Source organism: Tyto alba, unplaced genomic scaffold (assembly GCF_018691265.1).
Source record: "Tyto alba isolate M040663 unplaced genomic scaffold, T.alba_DEE_v4.0 Super-Scaffold_45, whole genome shotgun sequence".
NCBI lineage: Eukaryota > Metazoa > Chordata > Aves > Strigiformes > Tytonidae > Tyto > Tyto alba.
This window is the reverse complement of record NW_024881321.1, coordinates 5,176,607-5,202,717: the sequence shown is the minus strand read 5'-3', so window position 1 is coordinate 5,202,717 and position 26,111 is coordinate 5,176,607. Positions and strand designations below refer to the sequence as shown.

At 40.1% G+C, this 26,111-nt stretch overlaps 1 protein-coding gene across 8 annotated transcripts in view; it reads right to left on the bottom strand.

Annotated features, from left to right (window-relative positions):
* The window catches only part of ENOX1 (ecto-NOX disulfide-thiol exchanger 1), a 373,111-nt gene that overhangs the window by 102,647 nt on the left and 244,353 nt on the right, over positions 1–26,111 (bottom strand). For 7 of the 8 annotated variants that reach the window (XM_042806116.1, XM_042806117.1, XM_042806119.1 and 4 more), the window contains 2 exons: positions 3,471–3,644; positions 1,527–1,733 (listed from right to left, as the gene is read on the bottom strand). In XM_042806116.1, the coding sequence (XP_042662050.1) occupies positions 1,527–1,733; positions 3,471–3,644 (381 nt within the window). The remainder of the gene's footprint in view (positions 1–1,526; positions 1,734–3,470; positions 3,645–26,111) is intronic. The other variant, XM_042806120.1, reaches the window with a different exon arrangement.

Sequence of the window (26,111 nt, the reverse complement as noted above, 5' to 3'; positions counted from 1 at the left end):
AATAAATAAACAGGAAGGATGGAAACTGGGAAGAGAGGATGAAGAGAGAAGAATAAATGAATTGAAAATAAAAAAAAAAAAAAAAAAAGAAGAGAAAAAGCAGGGTGGAATGACGATCTGGAAGAAACCTGAAAATGCAGCAATATTTCAAAGAAATCTTTATATAGACCTCATAAAGCTCAAAATTTTCTGTAGCTCTTCAAAAAGATGTTTAAAGCAAGCAGACAAGTTAGGAAAAAAAGCTCACAAACCCAAACACAAAAATGTTTGTGAAACAAAAGAGCCAGGTTTTTCCCGACAACACATTTCAAAAATTCAGATGTTTTCTTTTCTTTATTTCTTTCTTTCATTTTAAGATGTAGTTGATGGTGATTTGAAGCACCATTTGCTTCTAGATGTGTGAGCTTCCTATGGAGACCTACAGGACATTGCAAGCACGTCTTTATTGTTAAACAGAAGATGGTCAGGGTGGGAGCTCAAACAAGATATCCCTACTCCTTATCTGCCTCCTAGGCTCCATTTGGGATGATCCCAGTACGTCCCTTCAAGGTCAACACACACAGAGTGGGTGGCTGTAAACCAGTCTGTGTCAGCTCATCTTGGCCAACGAGCAATCCCTGCCCCTTGCTTATCTAAGAATATCTTGCATGTGGGGTGAAAGTGTTACACTACACTTGTGGGGCAAAACCATGCTTGTGGGTCTCCCCAGCACCCAGAAAGAGAGATGAATTAGCATGTGGAGACAAATACATACAGGGGATGGAATCCAGCTCAGAAAGGTGAAGAAGGGCTCAGTTAGGAAGCCAACCCTCATATGAAGGAGCCTGTAACCTTAAGAGAGCACTGACAGTCACTGAAACCAGATATGTGAAAGCAGAAATTTTTTTCATCTTTTTTCTTCATTTTTTTTTTTTTTCCTTTTTTCCCCCCTGTGAGTTAGAAGAGTGTTTTTGTCTGTTCCTCTGATGGAAAATAAAAGAGATTCTGAAATTTTACACCTGAGTTTCTGTGGCACTCGTTGTCCTGGGAGGCAAGAGATGTAGCCTACAGATGGGGTTCAGAATTTAACCTATGTGGTAGCTGAATACATGCATGCATAAAGGCAGTCTTTATTCAGACTGCACTGAGAATCTATAAAAATATGCCAATGAAATTGCCAGCCTATCAGAGAAATTGGCACTGGAAAACAGCAGTGCTCCTGGCCTAGTGCCCTCCTCTTTCCACAACCTGTGAGCAAAACTATAGAAACCTGTGTAAATCGAAAATAAGATTGTTCTGTAGTGAATTTCAGGATCTGTTGCATTGTTGTGGGATGGCAGGAAATTGCTCCCAGGTAAGCAACATGCAAAACCACGCACAAGTCTTGGCAGACACAGAGAAATACAGAATTGCCCCTTGCCACTCCAAGCTACAGCCACTGAGCTCAAGAAAGACTTGCTGAGATAAAAGCTAGGAAAATAAGCAAACATTAGCATCACAAAATACAAATGAGAAGCAAAGAAAATCCATTAAAGAATGTGAAGTACCAGAAAGGTAAATGGCTTTATCAACCATGAACTCTTCTGCAAAACGAATGTGACAAAAATTCTTCTTGCTTTTCCGAATTGCTGTTATATCTCCACACTGCTCAAAGACTTCCTGAATAATTTCCTCCGTTGCGTTTTCTGGTAATCCTCCAACAAACACTGTTTTACACCCAGGAGGTCTCTCTCTTGTTGAAGGTGGTGGAAGATCTAAGTCAAAACAGAAATCACATTGGAATACAAAATTTGCCTTTTGATCCATTGGCTCTATTCATTCCCCTAATCAGTTCTGGGCAGCAACAGTTATTTGACATAGCATGGAGGTGGGAAAGAGGGAGAAGAAAAATAATTGAATATTGCAGAGATTATCCAAAAATGATTACTTGAATCTAAACCTTTTCAAGTTTTAGGTGCTGTTTCAGAGATTAATTCCTGCCACTGTGGGTTGCTCTCCAGCACAGATGATAAGGTCTAAAAGGATTTCTTTTCCCTGCAGAGTCATACAAAAAAATAGAAAATATTCTGTTTCAAATCAGGGGAGCTTCTGCAACTGATTTGACCCTGAGCACAGATCTCAAGCACTGGTGCAGTACATTCAAAGCCTGAACTTCACTGTCTCTGGCTCATACCCACCACGTGCCACACTCGCCAAGTGTGTGGGCGCTCTGCAAGCAAGCCCATGTTGCGTACATCCTGGGCACTTGGGCTGGACACCTTTCCCTGGTTTTAGCATAATTTCATTTCTGTCTCAGAGTGCAGGAACACAGCAAACAGAAAAACAAAGTGGGAACACGATGAAGTGACAGCATGATGAAAATGCTCTGCTGTTTATCTGTTTTGTCTTGTTGCCAGATAATGGAGCAGACGCCAGAGCACGGGAAGGATAACCTCACTGTTTACAAGTGCTCATGAGGTGGAGTGGCTAGAAATGTTGTTTTTATGTATATATATGGAATATATACACACTTAAATCAGAAAACTATTAAATTTTTGAAGGCTGTCTAAAAAATATACTGTCATAACACTTCACCTTGTTTATATGTAGATTACTAGAGCATTCCTCTAAAAGTAATTCCCTAAGAAGGAACCTGATTGATATGACTTAGTTTTTTGGCCCTTTAACACAGTAAATGGGATTACAACCTTAAAATATATATACATATTCACACACACAGCTGGTTTGATTAAACCATGATCTGGGTACACTGCAAAGCCAGAGTACCAGACTACTTGCTTAATTTTCTTGTCTTCACAGTGATAGTGAAAGCTGCTGGTCTGATGGCTCTGAAACTAAACTCCTGGGGCTAAAATAGACAAAATCAGGCTTTGTGCCTGAGCTGGTGGCTCAGTGGGAAGAGTTTTACATTTGCCCCAAGTCCCAGAAGGGGCAGAAGGAAGCCTGGTTCCTGCTCTCGATGAGAAGAAGGAAGTCATCTGCCATGCTGCTCCTTAAAAAATGGCAAAAGAAGAGCCATAGTCCCCCTTTCCCTCCATCTTCCCCAGGGAGGGACTGGAGTTAGCCAGCATTTGGGTGCCGGGTGTTCTCTTCAGGGACACAAGCCCAGACTGGTGCCATGTAACTGCGGGCACCTGAAGGGGAGCACAGAGATGGTCAGCCTTGCATAATCGTTATATTTTGTGACATTCTGATCTACAGGAAAGACAGATTTCTAGTATGAGAAATCTGTAGATCTTCAGGCTCTGTTAGCTTTGCTTAAGCAATTATTTTTATTTTTTGTACAAACTGTGTAAGTTTTTTTTACCTGACCTTACAGAGATGAATAAGTATGCTCTGATAACATACCATGCTTTACACACAGAGTAGACCTTACAAGGAAACACTATACTTGCCTACACTCTATTTAAAAAACCATAGTTTTTATTAGGTAAAAAATATTTCATGCAATATATTTAGTGAAATAAGATTCTTTCATCAGCTCCACTTACTTGGGTTTGGAGGGAAGAGCGTGCAGCTTTTGCAGTGAATTATTTCTTTGACTACAGGCACATCTGTTGGTGGTGGTGGTGGCACTAACCCCATGCCTGGTATCATTGGGTTAATCGGAGTGATTCCAGTCATCATGCTAAGGCTTGGATCAAAGCCTGGTACACAGATTGAATCTGTAAATATATAACATAAAATCCTGGCTTATAAATCTTGAAACTACTTGTTACTATTTTCTTGCACAGACAGTTTTGCTTTAGGCTTTTTTTCCCCCCCAAGCATCACTGTCAAAAAAAAAAAAAAAAGGAAGGGAAAAGGGAAAAATGGAGAAGGGAAAAGGCAGAGCAATAAGGAGGAGAGAAGGAGAAGGAGATGGAGAGTGAGGTGCATTTTCAGTGAAAAAAAAAATAAACTATGCATAAAGAAGGGAATGTTACATAATTTAAAATATTAATATGACTGAGTAAAACACAGCACATTAAAGTGTAAAACCATACACCATGAATATCTATTATTATCTAGGAATGCAATTTTCTGTTTCATAATGCTACTGTGGTGTTTACATTCCCTTCTGACCAGATCATACAAAGAATATAATTTAACATCGATATGCCCCCTCCATCTAATTGTCAAACAGATTTATCACAACATAGCCTTCCCACATAAATGACCTTGATTTATGAACAGTACAGAGAAAGATCCATTTCTGGCTGTTATATAGAAGTGTAGTTAGCCAAGACTTCTAACCATTTTACCCTGGAATATGAAGTTTCAGCTGCACAGAATAGGGTCTTTTTGAACCCTGGAATTAATTCCTTCTTGTCCTGTTATTTAATAGGATTAGTAGATATTCTTCAACACATGTATTATTAAAATATACCACTACAGCCCATAAAGTAAAATGCGTATTTGGCAAATGTTACTCTTTCTCCTTCCTGATCTTTTTGCCAAGACTTCCATACGTATTATTTAAAGCTGAAAGATTTACTGGGGAGTACCAGTGCTGTAACACCAAGAATTGTAATAAGCAGATGTTTCAGATGAACTGAGAGCCAACTTCTGAAATTTGCTTTCGTTAAAAACAAGGATTTAGGTTTCTTGAGGTGTAATGAATAAAATATTTTGAGAGACCGAACTTTTTGTTGGCATAACACTGCTGCTATTTGGCATCATCAATTATTTAAAAGAAGAGAGTTACTTTGGTGTTCTACAGGTTTTCTGCTGAGTTTTCTGACTAGCAACTTGAAAGTATTTAATGATACATGTAAACACAAGGTTTAGTAGCTCAGAAGCTTGTTTATTTTGAAGAAGCAAAGAGGGGAACAACTACTTCTCTAGGATTTATATATATATATATATATATATATATATATATATATAAATGCTGAGGAAATTTGAGCTACCTTTGCTACAAGGCAGCATGATCAGTGGAATGTGACCAGGGAGGTCTGTTTCTTCATCCTAAAACTGCTGCTGAGAAGCTATGTGACCTTGGGTCAGCCTGCTGACCCTCCTGTATCTTAATTTCTGCATCTCCAACACAGGTACAATAATACTCACTGGTGAGGACTAGCTCACATTTTTATAGCACTTTGCACGTGTAAAGCACTCAGTGGGGGCTGAAAATTAGCATTATTATTCCTGTGGAACATCCATAATCATCTTCTCCGGGAAAGACAACTGAGGACTGAGAACCTTTACTCCCATAGAGCTCATATCTATCTCGGCTGCACGCTCCCTGCTCTCCACACACTGACTGTGAGACTCCAACACTTTCAGGCAGTTCTGTACAACAAGCGTAGCAAGTGCACAGCAAGGAAGGATTTGCTTTAGGCTTACTGAAGACTAGTATTAATGAAAACTCATGATATTACATTACTTTCTTTTAATAAGTGGGCTTATGGAAAAGGATTTGCTCTGGGTGTGACGCTTTTCTTTCAATATCGATGTACGTGCATTTCTTTTCAGATTCAGCTTTGAAACTTGGAGCCTGTCATTTATTCCATGGGATGCAGTGGTGGCCTTATTAAATATTCATGGTTAGTGAATGCTGGGAGATAAAGTCAGGGGTGAAAGGGCAACATACAATTCAAAGCAGTCCTTAGGCTATGCTAATTTACTTGATCTTATTTTTAAAAGTCAGACTTTTGACAGTCACAGCAGGCTATCCAGTGCAGCACTCTCCTGCTGCGGGTGGAAGTCCATCATCACCACTTGCTGCTGAAGCAGCCCGCAGAGCTCCACAGCACCCACAGTGGAGCACCACCATAGCACTCAACTCACTGTGTCACTGCTCTCCTAGGATCAGGGAAACGTGGCATTGGAAAGATGCCGAGGGAGGCATCTTGTCCATCACTCTGGACAAATGTAGGATCAGCTATAGTCCTAGCCAGATATAAAATTTCATATTAAATCTAATATCCTTAGCAGACACACAGTATTCCGTGGCAAGGCTGGAGCAGGTGGAAATGTACAAGGAGATGGACAGATGGCCAAGTTCTCCCTATCCTGTATGCATCTTTCAGGCCCCAAGACAGCCAAGGAAAGACATCATCATCTGGCGACTGCTACCACAAGTTGTATTTAACCATTGCTGTTCTCTCTTTAAGACAACAACTAGATACATTTCGGCTTCTCTACAGGAATAGCAAACTGAAACAACAGCAAACTCTGCCCACATCACAGACACATGCTCTCGCTCAAAGCAAAGATGGCAAGTTTCAATAAGGTATAGTTTTCTGAATATTCCTTTGGCAGTGGTGCAGATACAGAGAAAAACAAACTTAAGAGAGATGGCAACAAGGAAACTCATGTCCACAAACACTGTAAACATGGCACTCAAAGGGAGCTGGTAGGGAAAGCTTTTAGGTTGCATGCCAATAAAAACAGGTTTGTGATAAAAGTGGAAGAAAATTATTTGCCACTAATTTATGCCATGTCCAAGGAAATGTGACCTTTTAAGTAGCTTTGTCTGTGTTAAATAAGTACGTGGCTTTGTCATCAGTTTCTTTTACAACTGGAATCAATCTACAAGAGCATGTGCAGAATGCTGGGGACCACCACTCACAAAACATCATTCTAGGTGGGCTGGAACTCCATGCCTCCAGAAGGTGACTGTGCTGGGGTATATTGAACATGATTCAGTCAAAAATTCTTGAAATCTAATTCCATATCTTGCAGGCACTAATCTAAACCCTGCTAAGGTCAACAGCAAGTCTACTGAAGGCATGAACAGCTTTTAACCAGGACCAGGTTTACTTTCTCCGTCCTCTTGAATAAGCTGTTTCAGTTTCCCTGTGTGTTAAACTGAGAATGAAATGCTTTCTTACATCACATGAGCACAGGTACCATCTGTAGATCATCCTAGGAATTAAAATCATTCTCTGAATATAAAAAACGATTACTATGCATTGCAGTGATGGAAAATTCAGCTGGATTTCTGAACAGTGACGGTCTTGTTCAGACTCTCAAAGAGACTGGTGGTGCTTGCATCTACAGAGAAGCTGAATCTTGCCACTTGCATATTGCTGATGAGCCACAGAGAGAGCCTAAAGATGGGATGTCCAAAGGAAATACTGGTCTGGACTCTGAGGTGCAGAAAAAACGGAACTGATAAAGTCACTGGAAAGGAAAGTCAATAAATTTGCTACATCTGTGATAGGCTCCAGAAAAATCCCAAGTTTAACTATATTAATGCTACCGAGTGGTGCAATAATAGAAGTTGGATATATAGCTCTTGTCTAGGGACAGGGGATGATCATCCATCAGCACCACCACTGCAGTCTGCTCCATGTCCTGGCGTAATGCCTATTTGGAGCAGGACCAGGACACCAGAGTTAGAGCAAGAGAAAACTCCTGTTGAATTTACTGTGAAGTTTGTTGGTCTTCAGAATCAAAGACACTGGTAGAGTTATGCAGGATTACAAAAAATGGGAATCGACCCTGTACCCATATGTTTTTTTAACAGATTAATTTTGATATAGTAGACCTGAATGTGTCACACTAAACACAGAGATGCAATAAATTTCTAAACTACACATCTGAAGACTTAAGCACATAATATTTTATGCTTTCAATGATCATAGCATTATTTATCAAGGGATCTATACAGATATTTATTCAGTGAGGTAAGGGTTTATTATCTCTTGGAATTATAAAAACCAAATTGGCAGAAGAGAGAAAGTTTACATTTGAAAAATGTTAATAAATAATTACTAAATTAAATCATTAAAATGGAAACTAATCAGAGATGATAAAGAACTTTAATAATGGAAAAGCACGCGTTGTTCAAGTTAGAGTCCCTGTGGATAACGTACATAAGGCTTGAACATTCACACATTTGTACAAGAAAGTAAAAGCGCTGAACATCAATCTTTTGAACTCCCTGTTCTGCCTAAATTTGGCAAAATGAGTTAATTCCTGCTTCATCTAATAAGAAATTGCCATGGTGAAGAACAATGAAAACCTCAGAAGAAAAATATCTGGAATTGGCAGTCAGAGACACAAGAAGAAAAATCTTGAACACTTGGAGTAGTTTTTAAAGCTTATTTTCTTTGAAGTAGAATATAGGAAGAACAAAACATTTCATGTGAAATCTTTCAGTGTGGAAAACACAGAAGAACAATAGAATCCCTTTAAGGATAACTATATTCTAACATAGTATGTAGTGTAAAACAATTGTTTTTATTAGTTTCCATTTTGGGAGTGCAGGAGCAACTTTGTCATCCATAAAAACAGCCACACAATCTTGGAGAAGCATCCTTCCTTCCTTCTTTGGCAACAATTGCTATCTGAATCACCCTCTGTTTTTGCCACATTATGGCTCTGCCCAAATAACATGGATGCATACTCCTGCCAGCTGTGCTTTTGGAGGTTGAACTCCATCACCAATACTAATTTGCCACCACATTTCCACCAGCCCTCACCACAAGTTACACATCTGCTCAATATTACTTTTTAAGGGTATAACCCCCTATATCATTCTCAGTATTAGCCCTTGGATGTGTCATTTGTTCTGCCTGCAACTGCCAATTGTTTCTGTGGCATTTGATGACAGCTGACAAGTTGTATTTCTGTTGGAAATGTAAGAACACCCATGTGTGCAAACACAGATTTGTTTGTGAGCCCCTATGTACAAACACGGAAGGTTTCCACCATGGACATCATCAGCCATGAGGCTCAGACCTGATGGTTGAACACACAGAGAGACAGTGAGTGCTGAAAACAGTGATCTGAGTGTAAATTAGCTAACCAAAATAAAAAACACTGAAAGGGTCACCATGGCCTGGGAGTGATAGTTTCACACCTGGGAAAAAAAAAGTCTATTTTTGCTAGGGTTGAAAGATAAAAAAAGATCTGGTTCCAGGCAGCAGCTGGTATCAAATGTAGTATGATGCTCGTTAAACTTGGAGAAAAAAAGAAAACCTTTTGGAGACTAGACATTTGATCATGTACTTCAGAAACACCACTGTTGAGTATTTTGAGACTGAACATAGAGTTGATCTCTAAAAGCTGAGATTTAAGTTTCCCTGAAAAAGGGCAAATCTAATACAGTGTCTGCCTCCCTTAAAACAAATATGTATATATGTGTGTACATGTATTACTTGGCAGTAGCAAATAAAAAGTACCTTTCTTTTTTGCTTTTCTCTGAAATGAAATATTTTCTTATTAGAATATGAAAAAGATTGTTATTCTAAAAATTTCTTCTGTTTTTATCTAAAATTCTCCCTCAAAACTATACAGTCTGCTGGTGTCTTTATCCTCATGTCAGTCTCCCTTCTTCTGTCTCAGCAATTAAGTATGAATATTCAGCTGCAAGCAAGAGATCAAGGTTGGATCACTGTTTTCCCTGTTCATTCAAATCTCACCATCTTCCGGGCTTCAGGAAGCTTTTGGTGGATGTGACTAATTTGGTCAGTGTAATAGGGTTTCTCTCAATATAACAAGCCTTTCTCACTGGAAAAAAAAAAAAAAATAGTGGGAATGGCAGTAGCGCAGTAGCTCACCAGATCACTGATGTCCCAAGGAGATATGCCAATTTAATTTGGTGTTAATCCAGCTGGGGGATCCCAGTTGTGGAGCATTGCTAGCAGCCCCAAAGAGCCAGATCTTTGGCTGGCATCTTCTGGTACATTTCCTTGTCCAGTTTAGATGTCATTAAACTTCTAGAATTTTCTCTTTCTTAAACATATTCTGCAATGCCTGATAAACTTTCAGACACATTACAATAATCAAAAGCACAGGGAAAAAAGCCTGACAGCTCTTCAGTTTGACCAGCACAACCACCATCATCCTCCTCAGAGCAAGGACCATCTGATAAGCCAGTAGCAGATGTCCAGGGCATCAGAATAAGAAACAGACAGGTAAAGAGCAAACTATTTTTAGCTTGTATACATTGAGTGCTTACGTATTGCCAGTGGTAGAGATCACAACTGAACATTCTTTTCTAGCAGGCATCTATTTCACATGACTTGATTTATACCTTTTCACTAAATCCTACTGTGCACCTCTTTATATTTTGAATCTGCTGGAACCTGTTTATATCACTGGCTTTTACAGTGTGCTGGTATTAGGGTAGTAATAGAGGAGGGAAATGTGCTTCCTTTGCTTTGCTAAAACAAGGTATTTGGCAGTTCCAGGCACACTTTCTAGTTCTTTTATCCTGAGAAATCATTAATAGCTGTTCTTTATTGACCTTATCCATAAGATTACAGATTTTATTTCTGCTTTTATATTTTGCCATCTGTTTGGCATGGGATCTTTGTCTCTGCAGAGCTGCTACAAAAGAATATGGATATGGAACCTCTGACTGTGGCCCTTTTTAAAATCCTGAGAAGATAACCACATGGGCAGAGATGTCTTTGTAGGTGCTCATCTAGCCCAGAATTTTTGAAGAACTAAGTATTAAAGACATAGGCAGATGCCCTTAAATAAGAGCTGCATGAACCAAATCAATGAAGCATCATATAAGGCACGTAGCATCAACATGAGTGTGTGTGTGTGTGTGTGTGTGTGTGTGTGCATGTGCATGTGTATATTTGGAGGACTGGAAAAGAACGAATGAAGGAGGGGCAGGAAATCACCTCCTTGGCCTCTATCTTCCTCAGTTGGCCAAGGGATCTATCTTAACATCACTCAGCAAGAGCTATATTCTGTGAAACAGAGCCTAGACTATAGCAAAAACAAGTCTCTAAGGGAATTTTGACAAAAACAGGGAATGAGGGGAATCCAGATGAATGTTTCTCATTAATAATCAACCAAGTAATAATTTATATGAGCTCTACAGTGTCTGCCAGACCCACTCCATAAACAAAGCCCTTGTAGCATCATCAAAACACTTGCCACTTGAAAATCACTTCTATGAGACATATATCACTGACAAAGCTTTACGGCTGTATTATTGTACTTTTTCTTTTTTGAAGTAAGCGCTGTGTCTGCACAGAGGAATAGCAGACAATCCCAAAGCTTTAGATGCTATGGCTATGCTGTAGATGAAAATACTGAAAGCAAATCTGGCCTCCTCTTGATCCCTGTCCACAAAAATCACACAACAAACACTATATTTAGAGCAATATACATGACAAAAACTAAATTAAAGAAATCCACCTTCTCTTTTTACAAGCAAATCATGGGGTGGATCACTCCTGGTTCATCCTTTATTGTTGCAGCACTTGGCACAACAGGACCCCAATTTTGTTCAGAGCTTCTAATGAAATACAAATAATAGGAGAGAATAGCAAATAATAATAATACAACAAAGAGTTACCACAATAGATGCCACTCTCCTCCTAAGTTGCAACTTCAGTGCTGTTGTGTAAAGAAATCTACAGTGTCACTATAATGTTACTTCTATCAGTCTTTCTGCTTATGGATAGCCATCAGTGCCATTTCGTCCTCAAAGGGATCTCAGACACTAACTGCCCATGGTGAATCTATTCAGTTTCCCCTTAAAACAGCTCTCTAAAGAAGTATCTGTCAGGCAAGTTGGAGAATGAGCTGGAAAACTCAGGACTTGATGTTGAGGGGGTCTGATGACAGTTTGTCAGTTTTTCATGGCTGACAGCTGCATATGTAAGAAGCAGAGTCAGAAAAAAAATCAACTAATCTTAGCCTCCATCCCCAATCAGCTGCTCTTCCATGTGTAAAATACCACTGCCATTGCAATGAAAACTTGTGGAGGTGAAAACTGAAAGGGTAAAAAGCAGAAAAAGAGGGAAGCAGGAAAAAGGTAAAAAGAAAAATCAAAATAAATACAGAGAAGGAGGTGACTGAGAGGGAAAGATGAACAGAAAACATTACTGTCTGGAACCTCTGTGTCATGGGTCCAGGCTGTTTCGGCCAGTGCCAGAATTTTTAAGGGTTCAGGAGTTAATAGCACCTCACGATGTCCAGAGCGCTGACCTTCCTAAAGTCCCTGCTGCTTAAGAACCACTCCACGCAGTAGGAACAACGGGCTTCTTCCATCTCCTCATCAATAAATCACTTCCTCATATGGGGTCAGTCACAAGTTCATTGTGAAGAAAATAACAAAACTGCAAATTCTGCACACTGCCACCTGATCCCCAGTTAATAGCTCCAAAGCTGGTTTGTAAAAATATGGAACTGGACAATATGCAAGATTGCTTATACAATGTAAAATGTGCACAGCTGTTATTTCCTGACTTTCAAAAGTTATTGTGTACTCACTATACGCTGCTGATGGAATAACCCTCTCCAGTTTTGCACTTTTTACTTCCATTTCTCCAGTTTGGGACTCATCACAGTAGGCTATTCAGTAAGACTAGCCTTAGCCAAACAAAGTAGCCTCTCTAAGCTCCCTCCACTGGAAGTTGTTCAATCTGTTTGCCTAATGAACCTCTTCATAAAGTAAAACTTTGATATGTTCCTTGAAAACAAGATCACCTTTCACCTCAAAGCTCTAGAAGATGAGAAAAGAAATAAATAAAACATGATTATATGGCCTAGGAACTGTTAATGGATTTTTTTTTTTTTTTTTGCTTGTTATCTAGGAAAGTGCTGCATTCCAGAAATTTGAGAGGCATTTCTATGGGCACAAAAAGAAAAATAGGTTATTGGAAGATAAAAGCACCTAAGTAGATGTAAATGAATACTGAGAAGTTGGAGAAATAGGAAAAATCTCAGTTCCCAAGCTAGGCTAATACTGAAATATAACCCCTGTAATAGATGAAACATAAAAAGCCTCCAATGCATAAAAGGTGGTAAAATACCATCTTCTGGATGTTAATGTGATCTCATAGAAAACGGGGGAAAAAAAATGAAATTCAGACATCCCATTGGACATTTCCCAAAAGAAAACAGAAGGGACTCACTTTTCTCATGAATCATGAAAGAAGTTCAGGCTATTAAACTGGCATTATTGTGTGGATCCTTGAAACTGGAATGCATACAAACACTCTCCTTGCCTTTCTACGGTCACAGGGGTAATAATAGCCTTGACAAAACTGGAAATCAGTTGTACAGTACAGAAAAGTGTATCACCTGCATGGGCAAGTTCTTGCAGAAACACAAAAAAAAACGGTCTGAAGGATCCTTCTAGTCCTCTAGCCCAGAAACTTGACTCTAACAGCAAGTCCCTAATATTGTCTAGAATCAGAACATGAAAATTCTGAAGTGAAACCACCATATAATTGTAGAATCATAAAACAGTTTTGGTTGGAAGAGACCTTAAAGATCATCTAGTTCCAGCCTCCCCTGCCGTGGGCAAGGAAACCTTCCACTAGACCAGGTTGCTCTAAGACCCATCCAACTTGGTCTTGAACACCTCCAGGGAGGGGGCAGCCACAGCTTCTCTGGGCAACCTGCTCCAGTGCCTCACCACCCTCACCTTGAAGAACTTCTTCCATATATCTAATCTAAATCTACCCTCTTTCAGTTTAAAACTGTTACCCCTTGTCCTATCACTACATGTCCTTGTAAAAAGTCACTCTGCAGTTTTCTTGTAGGCTCCCTTTAGGTACTAGAAGGCCACTATAAGGTCTCCCTGGATCCTTCTTTTCTCCATGATGAACAACCATAGCTCTCTGAGTCTGTCTTCAAAGGAGAGGTGCTCCAGCCCTCTGATCATCTTTGTGGCCCTCCTCTGGATATGTCCTTCTTATGTTGGGGGCTCCAGAGCTGAACACAGTACTCCAGGTGGGGTCTCACAAGACCAGAGGGGAAGAATCACCTCCGTCAACCTGCTGGTCTCGCTTCTCTTGATGCAGCCCAGGATACAGTTGGCTTTCTGGGCTGCAAGCACACATTACCACATCATGTTAAGCTTTTCATCAACCAACACCACCCATTCCTTCTTCTCCTCAGGGTTGCCCTCAATCCATTCTCCACCTAGCCTGTATTTGTGCTTGGGATTGCTCTGACCCATGTGTAAGACCTTGCACTTGGCCTTTTTGAATTTCATGAGGTTTGCATGGGCCCACTTCTCAAGTCTGTCAAGGTCCCTCTGAATGGCATCCCTTCCCTCCAGCATGACAACTGCACCACACAGCTTGGTGTCGTCGGCAAACTTGATGAGGATGCACTCAATTCCACTGTCTATATCTCCAACAAAGCTGTTAAACAGTGCTGTCCCCAGTGCTGAACTCTGAGGAACGCAACTTATCACTGCTGTTCACTTGGACAATGATCCATTGAGTGCAACTCTTTGAGTGCGACCATCCAGCCAAATCCTTATCCACCGAGTGGCCCATCTGTCAAATCCATATCTCTCCAATTAGAGACAAGGATATCATGTTGGACAGTGTCAAATGCTTTGCACAAGTCCAGGTAGATGATGTTACTTGTTCTTCCCTTATTCACCAGTGTGGTAACACCGTAGTAAAAGGCCACCAAATTTGTCAGGCACTATTTGCCCCTAGTGAAACCATGTTGGCTGTCACCAATCACCTTCTTATTTTCCATATGCCTTAGCATAGTTTCCAGGAGGATTTGCTCCATGATCTTGCTGGGCACAGAGGTGAGACTCACTGGCCTGTAGTTCCCCAGGTCTTCCTTTTTTATCTTTTTAAAATTTGGCGTTGTATTTCCCCTTTTCCAGTCAGTGGGAACGTCACCAGCCTGCCATGACTTCTCAAATATGATGGATAGTGGCTTAGCCACTTCATCCACCAGTTTCCTCAGGACCCATGGATGCATCTCATCGGGTCCCATAGACTTGTGCACCTTCAAATTCCTTAGATGGTCTCAAACCAGATCTTCTACAGTGGGTGGCTCATCATTCTCCTAGTCCCTGACTTTGTCTTCTGCAACTTGAGAGGTGTGGCTGGAGAACTTGTCACTGAAGACTAAAGCAAAAATGTCACCCAGTACCTCAGCCTTCTCCATGTCCTGGGTAACCAGGTCTCCTATTTCCTTCCAGAGAGGGCCCACATTTTCCCTAGTCTTCCTTTTATCACCAACATACCTATTTGGGGTTTTTTAAGCATTTCTTCTTGCCCTTGATGTCCCTGGCCAGATTTAATTCTATCAGGGCTTTAGCTTTCCTAACCCGATCCCTGGCTGCTTGGACAATTTCTCTGTATTCCTTTCAGGCTACCTGTCCTTGCTTCCATCCTCTGTAGGCTTCCCTTTTGTCTTTGGGTTTGTCCAGAAGTTCCTTGGTCATCCATACAGGCCTCCTGGCATTTTTGCCTGACTTCCTCTTTGTTGGGATGTATTGTTCCTGAGCTTGGAAGAGTTGATCCTTGAATATTAACCAACTTTCTTAGTTCCCTATTGCCTCCAGGGCTTTATCCCATGCTACTCTGCCTAGCAGAAACCTGAAGAGGCCAAAGTCTGCTCTCTGGAAGTCCAGTGTAGTGAGCTTTCTGTGTGCCTTCCTCACTGCCCTAAGGATCTTGACCTCCACCATATCATGATCACTGCAGCCAAGGCTGCCCTTGAGCTTCACTCTCCCCACCAGTCCCTCCTTGTTGGTGAGAACAAGGTGCAGCACAGCACCTCTCCTTGTTGGCTCCTTTATCACTTGGAGAAGGACATTATCATCAACGCATTCCAGGAACCTCCTGGTTTTCTTATGCCCTGCTATGTTGCCCCTCCAACAGATATCAAGGTGGTTGAAGCCCCCCATGAGGACCATGATCTCCCAATCTCCAACACTCTACTGCTCAAGGGCTTCCTAAGACAGAGGAAGTTCTGTGTCTACTTCAGGGTTATTTTTGGACGAAAATACCAATGAGCTTTATTGCATGGGATATATTTCTCTTGGTGTCATTATTGGACATGATAGAAAGTTGTCCTGTGAAATCAGCTGGAAAATCTTTAGTGACAGTGTTTCAAACTTTTAACCAAGTTATTCTATGTGCATGCTTTTCCTTTAAAAGCCTGAACAAACAGGCATAAAAGAGACTTAAACTATAATGTTAAATGATTGTTCCTGGTTCAATTTTCCTAGTTGCTTTCATGTTAAATCATTTGAATAGCAGGGTACAAATTCCTAAAACCATTATATATTTAACCCACAGAGTACTGGAAGGAGGGCAAGTATACTAGATGTAGCAAAGATTTGCTGTCTATAAATGAATGTGGTAAGAAGTCTTGATATTTTCTATTGTCCTGTACTACAACTGTTTGACCTCCATATAGTTTATGGCAGTAACCTCTTGTAGGACAATATTTGAATGCTCTGTGCATGGGCAGAATACACATTGGATTTAAATTTGTTTAACTAACTGTTGAGTAAGTAATAAAGTGCTACTTGGTGAATTAATAAACTGTTTATTGGTTAAGAATTAACCAAGAATCCTGTCTTGAGAAATACTACGCTACATAAAACATGATCTGAAAAGAAGCCAGAGTTGATAGCAGCAAGCAATGCTCCTGAGTGTCTATAAAAAGAGCTGTCTTAATTAAACTCCAATGCACTATGACAAAGCTATTTTATTAGATTTTGGCTTTAAAAACCATCTAGCACCTCAGCAAACTGAAAGCATTCCTATGGGCTTAGATCTCACTGCAAATACAGAGTGTTAGCTACTACAGTTCTTCAGGACCATGAGGAACCACGAAGCTGCTTTACAGAAGCAGGTATCAGCTAATGGGAGTCTCAGGCCTTGGGCAGCATATGTCCATCTGAAGCAGAAGGATTTGTGAGTTCATGGGTGTCTCAGCCAGGTATGGCCAGAGGACTGGGTAGCCGTGTGGGGAGGAATAGAGTGAGCTGTGGTGACAAGAGAGCTTGCACCTAGGCATAAATGACAAAGAATGTCGAATCAGACACAACGAGTGGCTTGAAAGTACAAGTATTTTGCATTGAGGATTATGGGTTGAAAGTAATATAAACCAAGATAATGGAAAGTATCATCCAAAGTATAATTCCTTCTACATTCAAAAGAGGAATAATGGCAAAAAAGACCATGAAATTGAACCACAGTGATCACACAACCATCTCTTCTCCAGCTTTGGATAACTTGCAACACCCTCAGCTTTGGACTATCTATCTGTGACACCCTCAGTTTTTACCTAGGCACCTGCCAGCAGGGAGGGTAATAAAGTGTTCTAGACAAAAATAGAATATGTTGCTTATGAGATAGATTTTTTTTTTATCCTTTTCACTATTACACCTGTGATTGGACCTGTGTTCTCAAACACAAACAAATGAATAGAAAAGATTAAATTACTGTAAGCTATAAACCTCCACGTTTGCATTGTCTTGATCTACAGATATTAAGTTCATGAATGTAATAGTGTGCTTGAGCTAAAAGTATTTAGAATGATAATTTCTGAAACATCTCTTCATTAGCTAAGGCTTCCTTTGACCAATTCTCAAATTTCTCAGCGTTTGAAAATTTCCCAATGCATTCACTGCAATTCAGGATAATCTTTCAGCTTCCCTTTCCATCTGTGAATCTGACTGATTGTTTTTAGATCTTGATGATATAAGAAAAAAGACGACTTTGGCTCTCTGAAGTGCCAATTTTAGGCAGCCAGCCTCAATGGTGAAATGGCCAGCAATGGTGGTAACTGGAGTACCCTTCATGGCTGGTAGAGAAATCCCAAATGGGATACCCCTAACTTCATAATAAAACAATTCCCCTTCTTCAACACGCTGTTTGAGTACAGTAATTATTCCATTGACCAATTTAGAAGAGGCTTGACATTAAAATAGTGTCAGGAGAGTATGCATCACGGTAAGGTAAATAAGGCTAGTCCATATGTTTGAAAGCTGTTATTTCAGCCTTTCAGCAGACTCAGACAGACATTTCTGCATCCTTTGACATCTGGGTCACAACCGTAAAGTTTTCCAGCACAAGTACAATAATTATAACATTATGACTAGCTTTTTCAGCTCATCTCCATTCCTTTTGCATCTCCTACAGAGCAGAAAACCCTTCTCTTCACCATCTGGGCATATCTCTAGTACAAGGAAGGACATCAGCATCCCGAGATGCCAGAGTAGCCAGCTGCTCTGCAGGCCTCCCTCCCCAGGGCCTCAGTACAGGAGCCATTATCAGTGGAACGGTGCAGACTAATAAACCTTGATTTTGGCAAATAGCCCAGGGCCAGCCAGCTGGGATGGGTTAAATTGTCCTGAGGTTCTTTTAAGTTACTCTGGGACCTGTGGAGGGCAGTGCGCAGAACTGGGTTAATGCTTTTGGCCCCCAGTGACTCCTTCCATCTCTCCTGTCTTTCACAGCAAGGGAAAATGCATGCCTCAACTAATAATAAACCAGTGCTGAGCATGTGGAGAACACCATGCCAAATACCAAACAGCTGGGGCTCTCTGGCCAGCCATTAGCCAGCCCAATCACATCATCTCCTGAAGTCTTCAAGGAAAGAAGTGGAAATAAGATGGGTTAAAAAGCAACTTCCAAATCAACTGAAAAAAAAAAAAAATTCTAAAACACTTGTATAAAGTCTTGTCAAGGAGTTTATTATGACATAGCTTTTATTTCTTAACAAATACAAAGCTCTCATCACATTCTTCACCAAAAAAAAGGGACTAAAAAGATGAAAAATGCTTACAGGAGGAAGAAGGAAGCTCTCCAAGAACACTTGCATCCCCGTACCTCCCAAATATCTTAAAATACAGGCATTGCTCTTGGCTGTCTTTCAACACAGGGAAAAAAAAGGGGTTATTTTTTTTCCTTAGAAAGTGGCAACCTTGATGGCATTCTTACAATGTCATATTTCATTATCTAGTTTAACAGGGAAAAGATCTTGTTTGAAAAGAAATCAGGAGTCTTTATAAACGCACAGCATACTTCAGGAAGCAGACTGAGACACTGTGTGCACAAAATTAGTTCAACTTGTATCCCAATTCAGGCTTTGTCTCCCTTGTGTGTAACACACTTTAATTTAGATTATATTAGTGGTTGTGTGCAAAACTTATAACTTAAAATTCTTGCTGCTATAAAATTTCACCTGTAATTTCTGGCAGCCTGCACCAAAGGTTCATCTGCTAAAATTTCAGAGCAGCAAACTAAAGGCATAACAATTTCACACACGCTCACACACAGAACCAACCCCACCATTCAGAAATTAAATTAGCCTTTTTGGTATTCACAATTTATTATCAGAACACTCTACACGTGACTCTTTGACAATGCTTTCAAGAAAGATGCTAGTTTATAAACACCAAGAACAGAAAAGACATTCATTATTTGAAGAAGTATCATTTTTTTTTCAAATTAAAAGCAAATTATGTCAGACAGACATTGTATCAAATTATAACAATTCTTTATCCCATTTTTAGGGAAAATGCATTTCTTTATAACATTTATGGGCTAGAAAATGTTATCCACATTAAGTTGCTTCTTTTGCCTCACCATATACATTTGCACAGAGAGGGTTTTGTCAATAGTTTTATAACATACCATTTTTTTCCGAGGTTTGTATGTCAACTATAAAAATATGTTCCAGGATGAAAATTGGCAGTGTTGGTTCTCAGTTCAAGGATACATAATAGAGTTGTTCTTCATATATTTTTAGTATCTTTTTCCAATATGAAAAAAGAAATCCCAACTCGAACTTCCTTCACAGGCTTTATTAAGTAATTTTTTAAAAAGTGTCAAACTACAATATCTAGCAGTGGGACAATATAAAAATAACATGCAAAACTTGCAGCATGCAAATGTACTGGGGAAAAAGGTGTAGTAATATTTGACATACAATATACAATAAATGAAGCATAATTGAGCAATGCTCAATAAATAGCAGAGGATGGGCTAAATGGTTCATACAGACAGTAAAGATCTAGCAGTGTGGCACTGCATCGAAGGGCCGGGGAAGCCAATTAAAGGGTAGCCTGGATAGGGGACAAGAGAAAAAAGTATGGGAAAAATACTGCAAGGCTCTTAGAAAAGCCAGACTCTCAGATGACATAACGTGTTCTGAATGAAGTCACCCCATCCTCCCCAAGTAATATAAAAGCACAGCAAAAATAAGACAATGAGTAACATCAGGAACATTATGAAGTAGCTCATAGGAACCACTGCTGAAAAAGCCTTGGATTGCTCACAGGGGAGAAGAGGCAGTTATGTAGGAGCATTACAAAGCTCGTGAATTTTACAGAGGGGGTAATGGACAGGTTCTGTGGACTCTGCTCCATGATACAAAACTGGGAAGCATTCAGTGAAATAAATAAAAAGGTTGTAAATTAAGAACAGGTAGGCAGAAACACTTCTTAATTGCAACAAGCAGTGACTCCCATGGAACTCCATACTATGTAAAACTTAATTGAAGGAAGATCTTATCAGAATTAAAATATAAATAAATAAAGAAATATAGACATAAACACACAGAGAAATACATCATAGACCTTAGATAACAAAAGTGTTCAAAATGATGAAACAGGAGGTAGGGCTGCTAAGGTCATCTATTATTAAAATTGCCTGACACTTCCTATTACAACAGCCTGCTCTCAGTTGCTTTTAGCTTTGCCAATCATTAACAGTTTGGACTGAAATTTTACACGTCAAATATCTGCCTGAGGCTGAAATACTCTGGAAAATTTTAGCCTGAACAATTCAACTGCTGCACAAATGGAGTCAGAGAAAAGTACCTATTTTTTTTTTTATTTCATGTTAAAAAATATGGTGTTCTGTCTCAGCAGTTGTAGCCCCTCCAGACTTTGGAGGGAGGATGTAATATTTCAGAGGTGAAAAGCCTTCGCATTGTAGTGGTAATATTTGCCATTCTCTTTAAACTCTACCTGAAAATTCAGGCAAATTATGCCTTTGAATAAAATGATATGCACTCAAACTCTGAAAAGTAGATCTATTTTTGGCTTTAATAGCTGAAATCACAAAGGATTACATCTTCCATGAATGTGCTGGATTATGTTTGCGCCTCCGCTCAGCAGCCAAGTAAAGAGTTAAAGAAGAAAGATCTCAGCTATTGTCAACGTTTGAAATTATGTGTTCCAGCTTTTTAAAACTTGAAACCTAAAGTTGCCTTCTACTTCTGTCATCTTTTTGCCTTCAGTCTGCAAAGTTTCCAGCTTAGCTAGCGAGGACAAATCTAACCTTGTGACACTTGCTGAGATCAGAGTGGTTAAATCAGAACATTGTCTGAGCAGCTTGGTTCTCCTAGAAGCCTGTCATGTCTGGAGCAGCTAATTGGGTCTTGCCCCATATGTTCTGCCTGTGATTTTTGCAGCAACTGAACACGGAGTGCAACAGAGCCAGCAAGCAGTTTTTCCCCCAATTTTGCTATTCTTGACTCTCTCCTCATTTATGAGGAAAAACATCTTTCGTGCTGATCCTAGGAGAGGTTTGCAAAGTTCTGAAATTTTGGCTTTCTTCACTTGCTGGCCATTTAATTTGAAACATCTCCACTCTGCAGGAGTTTTGAAGGGAAACAAATTTTTCAGATTATAATCTGCATTAGAATACATCATGACCAGGATGTATCTAGTCCATTCTGAGCCAGCTGCTAGCTCACCACGCAACACCAGTTTCACCCGGGGAGGCAGAAAACAGTTTTTCAAGCAGTAAGTGAGGACCTGGCAGCTGATGGCAGCTTCTTGCAAGTATCCCAGGACCAGTGAGAGAGGAGATCAGAGCTGACCATATCACCTACCCTCCTTTGACCTCCTCTCTATCGGGAGCAGATCAGCTCGCCGTGTTGCTCTACAATGGGCACAGGAAAGGGCATTTGAGGTGCTGTTGGTGGGAAAAGCGATAAGGGACAGTGACTGGTGGTGCCATCAGCTTGACTGGCACAGGGTGGATGGCTTAATATCTGGATGCAGGCCATGCAGCTGGGCTGGTTGAATTCACTAGAGTCAGTAGATTTGGGTCTTTTATTTTTTTTTTTTTTTTTCACACCAGCTGAACTGTTTAGCTCGGCTGGCCATGTTCTCAGCTGTACTACAGCTGTATTCAGGGCAGCTCAGAGAAGAGGCTTTTAGCACCTGGGACTGCCAGTGACTGCTTTGTCCTTCGGTTTGTGCTGAAGTGGCCTCAGGACAGTTTGGAGTTTTGTGGGGCTGTGGTACTTAACGAAGGCTGCTAATGGGCCACGTGCCCTGCCACCCTACTCTGCGTAATGCTGGCTCTCTACCACCTTTGTCATGCTGGTGAATTTTCAGCCTTTCACATTTCAGGCTGCTTTATAGCTTCTTTGCACTGCTGAAATGGGTCAGAAGGACCAGGTTAGGAATGGTCCTTTCTGAGTCTAGCGTAGGTACTTTAAACCCAACGAATAAATTTGCTGTTCGGAGTAGTTTCCGACTTGCTCCTTTGGTTTCTGGGTTCCAGAACTATGGGGATTTATGTTTCACACCATGTACTGTAGTTCTAGATATTTAAATCAAGAATGTACTCAACTGAGCTTCACAGGAAAGTATACTACTTCTGATAGAATTATGGCCAGCACCTTTATGCTTTGTTGTCACTTAAGCATTAAACAGCTCCATGCCGCCTTGTATAATTCTCAAAACAGTCAGGTTTCTCAGATTAAATGCCAGTCTTACATTATGAAACAGGTTGTGTTCCTGAGAACTAAATCACAAAATAACTATGGTCCTAGGCCAGGAATTCATGTGTATTATTTTTGCACTCACCTTTTCCAGCATTTCCAGATTATAGGTTTTATGGTGTCATGAACAGCCATGGTCATGGTACCCCTCAAAACATGATTTGACGTCATTCTGAATCACAGATGAGATATAGCCCATCCATCAAAAGAACACCCAGCGTGGCAGAAGTAATGCAAAACCTTTCCCACTTTATCTGCCACTTAATAAATCTGACTGCACTTGTCTGAATCTTTTTCCCTAGGGCTTGTTAAATTTCAGCAGAATTCTCCTTCATGTTGTGAACTGAATATGAAAAGGCAAAGTGACCAAACCAATACCCAGCAAAGCTAAAATGCATAGTAACACTGATTTGGAAGGTGAGCAAACCACAGCTTATTAGCATGATTTTCTAAGAAAAAGAGTAGGCAGGAAAAGACAAAAAATAAGCGCCTCTTCAGGAGAGAAAGAAAGCATCTCATATATCTTGAAAAGGAAAAAGAGGGATAAAAGAGGAATGACTGATAGAAGCAAAGATAAAAATGTAAAACATCCAGCAACTCCTTCTTTGACATTCCCCTTTGAAGGTAGTCTACTGCAGAGCAGAATATTCTAAAATAAATATTTTGGACTGCACTTTGCATCCAGTTCCACCAGTGTGACTCCACTGCTACTAGCAGGGCTCTGCCAGGGTCCCAGGTGGCAAGGATGAAAACAGAAACTCATTATGGAATGAGAAATGTAAGAATGCTTTGGTGAGAGCACATTCCCTGCAGAGTGCCAAGCAAGTAAAAAGAACATTTAAATAATACTGGCCCTTGATCCTCTCAAAAGCTGAGAGCACATTTATTCAGCTTGAATTCTAAAAACCCAGCCACGGTTTATAAAATGTGCTTGATCCTTGTGTAAGACCCTTTGGCATTTTCTTTCAGAGAAAAGATCTCCAGATGTTATTTTTACGGTTCATCTTAAGTAAATGTATGTGTTTAGCTAAACAGTCTTAAATGCAAGAACCACCTACGAGAACAATGATTAAATGCTTGACTTGATTTATGGACCAACTGTCAAACCCTTGTTTATGAACATCTGGCTGGGAAGGTGATTTGAAATTTTTTTTCTGTCAGTAAATATCAGCATAGTAAGCTCTTCTACTTACAGACAGCTCTAAATTGTAAATGTAATTAGTGGAGAAATGGCATTGGAGCATACATCTAAAGTCATATTCAGCTTATCCATGCACACAAAACATTCATTTTACAGCACTGCTAACATGTAATGTGCAAACATTTGCAACTATTTAATTAACAAAATACAGAAAATATTGGGTTCGGAACCCAGAAGTTGCTTTCCCTATGAGCTGCAAGAGCAAGCACAAGGCTGTCTCTCAAAACAGCCCTTCAAAGAGAACTCATGTGCCTCCCTGACACCTTCTCAGCAACCACTGTGGCCTGGATTTGGTAGCCAAGCTTTCTCCCCCCACCCCCGTACCTGTCCCCTCTACCTTTGTCACATAGGTCCTGCAAGAGCTCCTGGGAGAGAGGAACCTCACCTGTCCTCTGCCTACCTCCATCTGTTTCTTAGCAGTTTCTGCAGTTTCCCATGAATGCAACAGCTTGCAAGGGGCTAAATGCCACAGCAACGTTCCTAATTCAAAGGCTGATATAATCTAAAATCTACAAAGCAAGACTGATCCCAGGAGTATTGAATTTTTCTCTCCTTCTTCCCCTGTTTTGCGACAACATGACAACTCTGAGATGACATAATCCAGGAACCTTTTCTGTAATTCAATTCTAGATCTGAAGAAAAAGTCTACTTTCATCCTGGGTCTAATCTAATATTGGGGAATTATGAGGTTTTTTGTGAGGAATTTCTTTGTTCACTGAGAAACAAAGCAGCAGCTTTATTGTAGAAATTCACTTTTAACTGGAATGAAGATAATGCCAATCTGGGACCTCACTATAAATTCAGATAGGTTCATACCACCCACACCAAAACATCTAACCATGGCAGCTCAAACAGGAGCCTTTTCATCTCCTCATACGGCCTGTGGAAAAGATGGAAGATTGTGTAGAATGATCCGGCCCACCCATAGTAATCTCTGCATCCTCCAAAGGAGATCCCCATCTCTTTCCAGAAGCTGTGATAGAAACCTACTGTCATCACACTCCTTTCTTTGGCACTCCTGTTGCACATCCAGTAACAGGGAGGCAGAACCTTGTACATACTTCCTTGCTATAAAGAAACTGCTGGGAAATTACTGGAGTACCTCATTAAATCAGCATCAACAAAAAGGAACTAAATTTTGACCTCAACCTTTGGTAAAAAACTTACCGAGAAGCACAGAAGTGACTTAGTCTTGTTTTGCTTAAGACATATTAGAAAAAATCTGTTATATTCTTGAGTGGCTATGCATACAAACAACAGCAAAGACATTTACTGACAAGTATGGGATGTTCAGACATGTTTAAAACATTGAAGAGTTTCATCACATGAAAATTTCACAAAAGCCATTGTCCAGAAAACTGTTGCAAAAGAGACAAGATGAAAATTGTGTCAGATTGAAATGGAATGGTAGTCCATTTTGAATGAGGCAAAAGGGATTTAGGAGATAGGGGGAGAGGAAGAGAAGCTGAAGCTTTTTTTAAGACATTGTGGTTATTTATAAATGATAAGAAAAGTAAGTATGGAAGCAGCATATTTGTTTCAATTTCCAAAAGTATTTGACAAGTTTCCATAGGAGAGATTAATGACTAACAGGCACAGAACAAGAATAAAGAAATAAAAAAGTCTTCTGTGTATAAAAACTAGCTCAAATTGTTGTTTTGCCCTTAGAAGAAGACTACCCCTCTTACACAAGAGATCTTTTCCTTACAGCCATAAATTGACCATTATCCCATTGGTCTGGATTTGGAGGTCTACTTTAAGAATAATGTCACACATCTGCAATAGTATTGCCGTAGCTGTAATGGTCTAAAGTCATAAGCAAGACAAGGTTTATGGGCCAGTAGAGTCAGAAAAAAAACAGTAGCCCATGTTCAGGTCTGAGATAGAAGCAGTGAACTTCCAAGCTAAATACAAGTAGGGAGCACATCCTTTGAGTTTAATTAGGTATGTTAAGTCAGCTAGACAAAAAAGCTGGTTGGCACCTGTAAAGAGAAGGGAATATTAAAAGGGAAGTGGTGACACAGTGGTTATTCTGTAAAGGAATAAATAGGTAAGCCTGTGGCAGATGAAAAGATTAATAAAGGGAAGAAAATTATAACGTGCTGCAAAACTACTCCTTCCTTTGAAATCACCTTTTTTACTGTCTGCTATAATTAGAGTTTTAGTCCCCTGGTTGCATCAGACCATCAGAGGGCTGGTGCATATTTTTGCATCTACACGAGTTGGTCCAAGAAGCAATATAACTTTTCTCCACAAATTTTGCCTCATGCAGAAGGCACATGGGTGTACAGCCTGCTCCTAGAAATGTGCAGCACTTGCTTCCTTGCTCAGGGAGCAAGCGCTATGAACCTGCCTCTTCTCCTCCCATTTGCACTTGCAGAGCTTGATTTGTTATCTGCACACAGTCTCTGAGGTTAAGGCAGCACAGGCTGTGGGTGGGCTTGAGCATTAAATGGCGGGGTTAATTATATGAGATGAAAAAGACTTTTTTTGCTTGTTTGTTTTC